This window comes from Palaemon carinicauda, chromosome 42 (assembly GCF_036898095.1).
Source record: "Palaemon carinicauda isolate YSFRI2023 chromosome 42, ASM3689809v2, whole genome shotgun sequence".
NCBI lineage: Eukaryota > Metazoa > Arthropoda > Malacostraca > Decapoda > Palaemonidae > Palaemon > Palaemon carinicauda.
The window spans coordinates 13540426-13552512 of record NC_090766.1 but is presented as its reverse complement, the minus strand read 5'-3'; the positions used below and the strand labels follow the sequence as shown (position 1 = coordinate 13552512).

At 42.0% G+C, this 12087-nt stretch overlaps 1 protein-coding gene across 1 annotated transcript in view; it reads right to left on the bottom strand.

The window, feature by feature from the left end:
* Positions 1–10939: 10939 nt before the first annotated feature.
* The window catches only part of LOC137633013 (hypoxia-inducible factor 1-alpha-like), a 66389-nt gene continuing 65241 nt past the window's right edge, over positions 10940–12087 (bottom strand). Inside the window, exons 3-4 of the mRNA XM_068365181.1 lie at positions 11608–11795; positions 10940–10974 (exon numbers count right to left, since the gene is read on the bottom strand). Of these exons, the coding sequence (XP_068221282.1) occupies positions 10940–10974; positions 11608–11795 (223 nt within the window). The remainder of the gene's footprint in view (positions 10975–11607; positions 11796–12087) is intronic.

The window sequence follows — 12087 nt, the reverse complement described above, 5'->3', positions numbered from 1 at the left end:
CCTCCCAATGATATTTCATTTTCCTTTGCATATTCCGTTCTCATTTCTGTATTTCTTATATCTATCTTTAAGCCCAACCTCATGTGATATTTCATGTATTCTGGTAAGCAAGCTTTACAAGTTCTGTGGCGTTTTGCTAATAAGGACAGCGTCATCAGAACACTCTAGGTCAGCTAATTTCTTGTTACCAATCCAGTCCAATCCTTTTCCGCCATCCCCAATTGTTCTATGCATTACAAAATCCACGAGGAGGATAAACAACATAGGTGACAACACATTCCCTTGGAGTACTCCACTGCTAACTGGAAATTAATTTGATAGGAATCCATTAACAATAACTTTGCACTTGCTATGCTTATGAACAGGCTTCATCAAATTTACATATTTAAGAGTAACTCCATAATAACGCAGAACTCTCCACAACATAGGCCGGTGCACACTATCAAGGGCTTTTTCATAGTCAACAAATGCCATCAAAAGCGGATTTCTATATTCTACACATTGTTGTACAACATGTCTTAAAATTAAAACTTGGTCAGTACAATTTATACCTTTTCTAAATCCTGCTTGTTCATCTCTCAGCTTTTCATCAATCTTTCTCTCCAGTCTCTTTAAATCGAGAATACTATATATTTTCATGACCACTGGTGTAAGAGTGCTGCCTCTGTAATTACTGCAATCAGTCAGGTCTCCTTTTTTTTGCCATTTTTACCAACACTCCTAACTCCCGTTCATCAGGTGTCACGCAATCTTCAGCCAGTATCATCTCGGCAGATATTCCATCAATCCAGGGGCTTTCCATCTCTTGAATTTTTTAATGATAGCTTCGACTTGAGACACTGAATTCATTCATGGGCACATCAAGGTCTTCCTCAGCTTCAGGTATTTCAATCAAATTATTCCCTTGATATATCCTATTCATGACCTCACTAAAGTGTTCCATCCAACGTTGCCTTTCTTCATCTTCTGTTGTTATAACAGATCCACCTCTCTGTTTAATAGGTATATGCTTCTTCTTTGAGAAATTCTTTCACCACAGCCACTCCCTGAATTCGTAGCTTTGTCAACCACATCTGCTTTCCTGTCTAAATATTCTCTCCAGTTATTCGTGGCATTTCTTTTGACTCACTATCTATTCCGGAATACGTAGCATGCTCTACCTTGTAATTTTCATTACATCCTCGAAAACTTTCAATAATCAATTTCTGTCTTTGTCTCCTTTTTATAGTATCCTAAGTATCATTTGATAATAATAATAATAATAATAATAATAATAATAATAATAATAATAATAATAATAATAATAATAATAATAATAATAATAATAATATAACTCGGACCATATTCTCGGACCATAAGAAATATTTCCACGATAACAACTGTTTATAGAAATTAAAAGAAAAATAACAATTATCGAAAATATCCAAGCATTTTATCGGTATTAAACAGGACCCAACTTTTGTACTTTCTCGGCACCTTTCAACCCATCCAAATTGCACTTAACAGAAAACAAGTGACAGATCTTTTATATCTGGTGCAAGCGGCAACCTGTCATAATAATACCAGGAAATCATTGTGGCTCGACTGAAAACACAACCTTGCTAAATCACCTGGTAGCGAGATATAAACAAGAGTTATGGTATCAGATGACATAGAATCAGGGTACGCTTGCCATAGTAGGGCTCCGCAAGGGTACGTACCAAATGCCCCTTGTAGAATGGGTACGTTGGGCAGTAACTTGCACTCCCAGTACCCATTAAGGCGGCGACGACTATTTTGATTAGGTAAAAGTATGCTATATTGGCATAGATGGCTTAAGAATTAAGTTACTTGCTAAGGCTCAGGATATTTATTGTAATGTTATCTTAAAATATTGAATTAAATCAAACTAGAAAATAATACAAAAGCCTTACAATTCCTATTAAACAACTATGAACTATAACACTCTTTCATTATTTATTATTATTATTATGAATATTATTATTATTATTATTATTATTATTATTATTATTATTATCATTATTATTAATTATTAACTATTAACTATTATTCTTATTATTATTATTATTACTAACTAAACTAATACCAAACATAGAAAAGTGGGATGTTATAAGCCCAAAGGCTCCAAACAAGGAAAATAGCCCAGCGAGGAATGGAAACAGAATAGCGTTAATAATATGAAACCAGATCTGTAATTTGATCTCAAAACAGATACCATTATTAAGATAGAAAAGAAATGTAGCTTAAGTGTTCCTACAGATACAAATATACTGAAAAATTAAATGTTATATAATCTTAGATTACCCTTTTTGAAAATACTGTAGATAAGAAATCTAACATGATTCATCAAACAAGACAAGTAATAAAGTATGATCTTATACCAATACCTGCTACTAACCAATCTTTACAAGTGTAGCATTACGACTAATAAACCTTAAGATATTTTATATACATATATATATACATATATATAAATTATACATATATATGCATAAATATATATATACATGTATATGTACATGTATAAATATATATATATATATATATATATATATATATATATATATATATATATGTATGTATGTATATATACATATATAAATATATACATATATAAATATATATATATATATATATATATATTATATATATATATATATATATATATATATACATATATATAATACACGTATAAATACATATATATATAAATAAATATGTAAATATATATTTATATATATATATTTATTTATATATATATACTTTATATATATATATATATATATATATATATATATATATATATATATATATATATAATACACGTATATATACATATATATAAATAAATATATAAATATATATTTATATATTTATTTATATATATATATATATATATATATATATATATATATATATATATATATATATATATATATATATATATCTAAACATACAAACATATAGTTTAATGTATATATAATCCTTCTGGAGGATTATACGGTATCTTATTTATTTGGCCTCCCCAATTCTTTTGGACTTATATGCCTTTAAGAGTGGTCTTAATTATGGCTTTCTCTTCCCCTCTATCATTCAACATGGAAAAATGAAGCAGACTCTCTCTCTCTCTCTCTCTCTCTCTCTCTCTCTCTCTCTCTCTCTCTCTCTCTCTCTCTCTCTCTCTCTCTCTCATTATCCAGATACTAGACTGTGCCATGGTGTTGAAGTAAATTGCACAGGTAAATGGTTTTGCGATCTTCACTACACTGCGCTTCAAATTATAAGGTTTATCAGCTAGAGAAATTCACGGTTACATGAACGATTGCTGTTCAGTCGTGTTTTTCCCTTATATTATTTTTTAAGTTGGACGTTGATAATTTGTATGACTAACTACCTTACTAACTACCTGTGAGCATATATATATATATATATATATATATATATATATATATATATATATATATATATATATATATATATATATATATATATATATATATATATAAACTATATATATGTATATATACATATATATATAATTTACATATATATATATATATATATATATATATATATATATATAAACTATATATAAGTATATATACATATATATATATATATATATATATATATATATATATATATATATATATATATATATATATATATATATATATATATATATATATATATATATATGAGGCCCTTTGCGTCAATAGGCGTAGGAGGAGATGATGATATTTATATACATATATATATATACACACACACACATATATATATATATATATATATATATATATATATATATATATATATATATATATATATATATGAAAAATTTTAAGTAATTTTTATTTTTCCTAACATACTTACCGAGAATTACCTCTTCGGAGGGTCCTTGGACCTCTCACAATCTCGACCAAGATTTTCCGTGCTACCCCCCCCCCCCCTATCTCGCTCCCGATAGTTCCTACCCCCGCCGCCAGGATAATTCCTGCGGCCCGGATTAGGGCAGGTCACTGCTTTTCCCGGGTCAGGATCACATTAAGTCCTCCGTTTAGCCCGACTCGGCAATAGAAGAATGGCACTCGGGGACGGAAGGGAGGGCCATTACTCAGAGGTAATTCTCGGTAAGTATGTTAGGAAAAATAAAAATTACTTAAAATTTTTCATTTGTTCCGACACGAATACTTTACCTCGAATTACCTCTTCGGAGACTTACACTTTAGGAGGCGGGAGAGCCATTCTGCCACTTGGTTAGGCACATGGTGCCTGGAGGGCTACGTAATGCGGGGGTACAGAGAGCGGATAGGGGGTAGCAGGGAAAACTTACGCTTATAATTTTAGGGTTACCTCTTGACATTTTCTCTACTGAGTCTTCTCCTGACGAAGTAGGGATGAGACTATTCACTTGTTGGGGACGTCTTCCAGCCTGCCACTACACAGCTTGGAGGGCGGCGATGACTGTCCCAATGGAGAATCCATCCAAAGACTTTCTTGAGTAGTCTTTGAGTTAGTGGGCCGTGAAGGTCGACTGGTGTGAACAAGTGCCGGCCTGCAGGATCTGGCCCACTGCCATATTTCTCTCAAAGGCCAAGGAAGTGCTCAGGCCTCTGATGTCATGGGGACGGGGAGTGCCTGGTACTGCCACCTTGTCTTCTTCATAAGCCCTAGTGATGACTTGTCTCAGCCAGAAGGAAATAGTGTTCTTGGACACTTGCTTCTTATTAACGCCTGAAGAGACGAAGAGGTTCTTGGCACCCGGACGGAGATGGGCCGTCCTTTCCAGGTATTTCCTGATCGTCCTGACCGGGCATAACTACAGGTCGTCCGTATTGCCTGTCTTGGGGATGGCTGGAGAAGAGAAACCTTCAAACCTCGGGTCCCAGACTGCTGGGTTCTGAGTCTTTGCTACAAAGGAGGGTACGAACTTGAAAAATACCTCCTTCCACCCTTTGGAGTGTGCCACGTCGTAGGAGAGACCGTGGATCTCACCTACCCTCTTAGCCGAAGCTAAGGCTAGCAAGAAGACTGCCTTGAGGGTGAGACCTTTGTCCCCGATATCTCTGAGTGGTTCAAAGGTCGGACGACACAACATTTTCAGGACCTTGGCCAGGTCCCATCTAGGCACTCTCCTGGCTTGGGGAGGGCAGGATTGTTCGAAACTTCTAATCAGCATCCCTATGTGTCTTGAGGTCCCCAGGTCGATGCCTTTCAGGAGAAAGACTTGGCCTAAGGCTGCTCGTACTCCTTTAATAGCCGGGATTGGCATTCCTATTTTATCCCTAAGGTACACTAGAAAATCAGCTATGTCAGGGACCGAGGCTTTGAGAGGTCTTATTTGTTTTGTCGCGCACCATTTCGTAAAGGCGGCCCACTTCGCCTGGTAGACTACGGTAGAGGATTTTCTTAGGTATAGGGACATCCTCTTGGCTGTGGAGGAGGAGTACCCCTCCTTCTTCAGGAGTCGCTCGATAGTCTCCAGGCGTGAAGGCGAAGAGAGAGAGGGTTGTCGTGGATCCTGAGGAAGAGCGGTTGACTCAATAGATCTGACCTGACGGACAGAGGCCACGGCGGTTGACTCGATAGGTCTTTAGGTCCGCGAACTACTCTCTCTGTCTAGCCACCAGGGCGCTACCAAAGTCATCTGTAGGCTTCGAGCCACCTTTATTCTGCTGAGCCCATGTCTTATCAGCGTGAAAAGGGGGAAAACGTACACATCCAGATTGTCCCACTTGTTCTGAAAAAAGAGTCTTCTAAGGAATCTTTCGGGGTCTGGTACAGGGGGGCAATAGACTGGGAGTTGGGCATTGAGGTTGTTGCAAGTCGGTCAACCACCGGGGAGCCCCATCGTTGAATGATGAGCTTGGCTATTCCTGGGGGAAGGGACCATTTTGTCCCTACTATGTGGCCCATTCTGCTGAGGCCGTCGGCCAGGGCGATTTACTTTCCGGGAAAGAACCTTGCTAACATCACCCCTTGATTCCCTATCACTCAGTCTAGATTCTCTATGGTGAGATCGCCCAACTCCTTCGATTACAAGTACCCTGCTTGTTCATGTATGCCATTACCGTGGTGTTGTCGCTCATCCACGCCACGGAGTTCCCCTTTAGCAGACTTGTGAAGTGTAGGCATGCCTTCTGGACTACTTCCAACTCCAGGACATTGTGTGGAGTTGTCTCTCCCCTTCCAACCAGGTCTCTCGTGCCGCTTCGTCGAGGGGAAGGGCTCCCCATCTCTGGTTGGAGGCGTCTGTGAACAGTAGGAACGGCTGACTAATGAGCCTGAGGTGTCATATCTTATTCTCCGAAGGGAAAAATTCTCCCCGAAAAAAGGTCTAATGTCATTCCCCAGTAGTTCATTCCGGTGGAAGGGGATAGATTTTGCTACTTCGGGTAGATTCAGTTCCCCAGATCCTTGCCAAACTGGAGGAGACTTCTCCCTTGTTCCTCCAAGAGGACCTTTGAGGCGGGAAGAAGCTACCAGCCGTCCAGGTATCTGCTAAGGCGAATGCCTCGTTCGTGGGCCCCCTTGCGACAGCCGTGGGGACTCTCACGAACACTTTGGGCGTTGTTGACAGACCAAAGAAAAAGGGGTCCTGAATTGCAGGAACTGGGAACCCTATTTCACCCGGAGGAACCTCCGACCCGAGGTGTGGACCGGAATCTGGAAGTATGCGTCCTTGGGGTCGATGGTATTCTACAATCTTTCTCCCTCAAGGACAGCAGGACCGAATTCTGCGTGTCCATTAGAAGTCCGTCATCTTGACGAACCTGTTGAGAGCTGACAGATCTATAACCGGCCTCCCCCCCCCCCGGTCGCTTTTTCTGCCAGGAATAGGCGACTGTAGACACCTGGTCCTGGGAGAAGAACTTCTTCCATGGTACCCTTCTCTAGCATGGACAACACCTCCTCTTGAAGGGCGGTCCTCTTTAACGGGTCTTTAGGATCTAGCCATCTATCCGGTTGGCCGGAAAAGGCGTGGGTGGTTCCGTTAGGAATGGAAGTCCGTAGCCCTTCTTTAGTAAGGACACTGTCCAAGGTTCCGCTCCTTGAGCCCTCCATGCTTGCCAATGACGCCTGAGTCATCCTCCAACCCGAAGGTTGGGTGGGGATAGGGAGCCTCCCACTCTTCCCTTCTTCTAGAGGGGCGGCCTGACCTGCCTCCCCTAGAGGCGGGGTAACCCGACCTGAAGGAGCTAGAAGGCGCTGGAGCTCCCCTGTGGAGGGGCTGAGGCGTTGCGGACCAGGAGGACGAGGGCCTCTCTCCTCGTAGTGCTGGTAGATGCTTGGGGTGTCGCGGCACTATCCGAGACAGATCTCTTCTAGGGTGGTCTCCTAGGAGTCGTAGGTCTGGGGACGTTAGCCTCCTTCTATTTCAAGACCTTCTCCACTATGGTTTCTCGTTCCTTCCGAGGAAACAGAGATTCTCCCCCCAAGGGAAAGCTGCGATGGGTCGCGTCCCCCTGTCTGGTGCCTACCAAGACACTTACGCCAGAACAGTGTTTCGCTTCCAGAACACCCAGTTAGCTGTTAGTGTGAGAGACTGAAAAGTCACTAACCTAAGGGTTGAAGGCCTTGCTGGACTTATAGTTTTATAATTTATTTATGAAAGATTTATTTTAATGTTGTTACTGTTCTTATATTTTATTTTTTCTTGTTTCCTTTCCTCGCTGGGCTATTTTCCTTGCTACGGCCCCGGGACTTATAGCATCCTGCTTTTCCTACTAGGGTTGTAGTTTAGCAAGTAATAATAATAACAACAACAACAATAATAATAATAACAATAATAACTTATTGCAGACTATTTAGCTTCACGACTATCAGGGTCCCTGAAGTCTGGGCTTCTCGTTAAGAATTATTCTAGATGTCTAATGATGTCAATACCTAAGAGATTTATTGCTCATGACGATCGATATCCTTTCAAGTGTAATACCTGAAAGAACATGAAGAGTAGACACATTCGTGTAAAGGACACACCTGGCAATCATGTAAAAGAAAATGATTTTTATCTCAATATAAAACATGAATGGGTTTCCATTTTTTTTTTTTTTTTTTTTTTTTTTAATCGATTCCAATAGGGCACTCCCCGGTCGCTTCGGTTCTGGAATCCCAGGCACTCCCTTGCGGTGGTACCGGTTTCCCCGGCGGGGAGCTCCGCACCCGGTTCGGGGTCAGAACCGGCAATGCCGTACCGTCGAGGACTACTGTTCATGTATTCTCTCCGGGGGACACGGACGCGGATCCTCGTGGGCTGCCCCAACGGAGGGAACCGTTCCTTTTAAGTCCCAGGGCCGAACCAGCTGCGCTGATTCGGCCAGGCTGCCCGTAAATAAGCCCGCTTACACCTGCGGGCGGGCTGGGGGACGCGGACGCGGATCCCCGTGGGCTGACCCGACGGAGGGAACCGTTCCTTTTAAGTCCGAGGGCCGAGTCAGCTGTGCTGATTCGGCCAGGCTGCCCGTAAATAAGCCCGCTTACACCTGCGGGCGGGCTGGGGGACGCGGACGCGGATCCCCGTGGGCTGACCCGATGGAGGGAACCGTTCCTTTTAAGTCCGAGGGCCGAGCCAGCTGTGCTGATTCGGCCAGGCTGCCCGTAAATAAGCCCACTTACACCTGCGGGCGGGCTGGGGGACGCGGACGCGGATCCTCGTGGGCTGACCCGACGGAGGGAACCGTTCCTTTTAAGTCCGAGGGCCGAACCAGCTGTGCTGATTCGGCCAGGCTGCCCGTAAAGAAGCTCGGTTACACCCGTTGGCGGGGTGAACCGGAGGCTTCGCGGTCTTACGCCTGCCTGAAGAGGCCTTCTCGCATTTCTCCCTGCGAGGGTTATATCTGCGTCTGGAGGATGGCCTTCGTGGTGAGAAAAAACCCTGGGTTGTCGGTCCGGGGGACGCTGCAAGACAGACCTGGGGGGCTCCTTCTCGGCGAGGCCCTCGGCTGCAGAAGAGACTGAAAAATACGCTAAGAGACTGGAGAAGAATTAGAGACATTTTCCCCCACATGGGGTCATCAGAGGAGACGTGGCCTGCTTGCACCAGGACTCCGTCTCCCCACACACTCCCGAAAGTAGTACTTACCTCGAACTACTTCTTAAGAGTTATCTTCTACACAATAAACCAACCTCGTCTCCTACTCTGGGTAGGAGAGGGTGGTAGGGAAGCTCAGCCCGGCGGGACGCCCGGCGCTAGTCTTCTTAGGCGAACCCTTCGTCGCCCACTTCCTCTTGGTGCTATACCGCACCCACCACTCAAATTCTTGGGGAAGAGCAATGGGCACTTCCCCTCAACTGACTTACCTCGTCCCCTACTCTGGGTAGGGGAAGATGGCTGTATACGAATCTCTATTCGACGAGGCATCGGGAATTAAGTTGGCGAAGAGAGGCTCGTCTTCCTACGAGCCTCTTGGATGTATTCTTCCTTTTAGTGCCGAAGTGCACTCACTGCACTACGTCCCAGGACCAGTAGTCCTGACACGTGGTTGAAGAGGAACATAAGCTGCCCCTACACGGCAACACCGAGGATAAGGGGAGGAAGAACGATTTCTTGTAAAAAGTTTTCCTTTCAGCTATCAATTCCTTGAAGAAAATCAAGGAATACAGTTCCATAACGCACACAACGCACGACACAAGCACTAAGGGAATGAATTAAACACCGGGTAAGGACACGGTTGAAAAGTGAACGCACAGGAACACTTGGGAGGTACACTGCGAAAAAACACAAGTCCGTACACTGGGAACACGTGGGATCACAACGCGCCAAAGGTTCGAGAGTTTAACCGAGAGAGAGTGAGATGATTCGCATCTCACGACCAAGGACTTAATGAGATCCTGACCCGGGAAAAGCAGTGACCTGCCCTAATCCGGGCCGCAGGAATTATCCTGGCGGCGGGGGTAGGAACTATCGGGAGCGAGATAGGGGGGGTAGCACGGAAAATCTTGGTCGAGATTGAGAGAGGTCCAAGGACCCTCCGAAGAGGTAATTCGAGGTAAAGTATTCGTGTCGGAACAAATATATATATATATATATACACACACATACACACACAGCTCTGAACCATATGATAAATACGAAGGAATGGAAGCGCCTAATCAAATCTCCATTTTCTCCACTGATCATAAAGCAACATAGCCAGCCCAGAAGAGCTCATCGCTAGCTTAATACCTCTTGGGTACATATCAAACGAGGCAGTGAAATGCCCCAAAGAGACATTTAATGTATAGTTATAACAGGACTTACGACCTTATGTATTTCTCCTAAAAGGCCCTTGCCTACAATGCTACTTTTAGGGGCCACTTCCTTCATGCTTTTTTTTCTTAATCACTTTCTAAAGTACTAATTAATTGTTAGTTTTCTTTTTTTTTATTCGGGTTATTTACAATTATGAATTTTTTCGTTGTATAAGAGGCAATTGTCTCTATTTCATGTACTTTGCCTTACAGAAATATTCTGAAGTATAACGTGATTGATATTTCTTTAAAGATAAAGTCAAAAGTATTAAAATTTTCGTAATATTCTTAGCAACAAGAAACGACTCTAAATCACGGTATATTTTATTAATAACATCTATTTGACGATCCCCCCCCCCTCTCTCTCTCTCTCTCTCTCTCTCTCTCTCTCTCTCTCTCTCTCTCTCTCTCTCTCTCTCCTCCTACTCCTCTTCTTATTCTTTTTCATCATCATCAGCCGCTTCATGCCAAAACAGCACTAACATACATACATGCACAAACATACACACCTAGACAGCTTTCGCGCCAGCAAGATATTCAAAAACCTATTACATAATTTATCTAAATATGATTAAAATCGCTTGTTTCTACCTTCAAAGAAGATATGGATTAAATCTCTAATGAGTATGAACTCATGAAAGACACCACAGATGTATAATTTTTTTTTCTAAATCAAGAACAGAACACAAACGAACCCCAAATTAACTCACAAGTATGGCAAAAACTTATTGCACAATTCATCTACAAATGAATAAGTGTGAAAAGACATCACATACGTATAATTTTTTTTCTAAATCAGGTAATATTTTTTTATTAAAGATTAAAGGTGTCTGGTTTCAATTCCAGTCTCATCAGAATAGATACTCATCAGAACGTCAGCCGGGCAAACCCAACCACAACAGTGGCGTTCCCCAGCAAACAGCTTAAACTAACGGTCCCAGGCTAGGATCGATCTGCCGCCAAGCAAATGCAAGGCAAATACGTTAGTACTATGCTAGCCAGGAGACTAGTATTATTAAAAGGAGATCTAAATCAAGTAAGAACAAAAAACAAACGAATCCACAATGAACTCACAAGATACTCAAGGTCCCAGGCTGGGATCGATCTGCCGCCAAGCAAATGCTAGGCAAACGCGTTACCACTATACTAGTCAAGAGGCTAGTATCATTAAGAAGATATTTAAATCAAGTAAGAATAGAAAACAAACTGAACTCACAAGCATGACAGAGGGCCCTGGTCTTGAGGAAGGCGATGGTGAACCATGCAAATGCTAGTCAAAAACGTTACCATTATACTAGCCAGGAGGCTAGTATTATTAAAAGGAGATTCAAATCAAGTAAGAACAGAAAACAAACGAATCCCCAATGAACTCACAAGCATGGCAGAGGGCCCTGGTCTTGAGGAAGGCGATGGTGAGTCTCATGACGGACGCCTTGTCCAGCGTGGAGATGGTCTTGGCTGGCAGGGGCAAGGCGTTGGCCAGCTCGGTGAAGATCTCGCTTTCTTTGCCTCGACGACATCGCGCTGCATCTCGGGACTTCTCTTTCCGCTTCTCGCTGTTCCTGCAGGAGATGCAAAGGAGGGGAAAGGATTAGCTTTTGTAAATGAAACAGGAACATGAGAGTAAAAGGATTAGTTTCTGTAAATGAAACAGGAACATGAGTAAAAGAATTAGTTTTTGTAAATGAAACAGGAGCATGAGGGTAAAAGGATTAGTTTCTGTAAATGAAACAGGAACATGAGGGTAAAAGGATTAGTTTCTGTAAATGAAACAGGAACATGAGGGTAAAAGGATTAGTTTCTGTAAATGAAACAGGAACATGAGGGTAAAAGGATTAGTTTCTGTAAATGAAA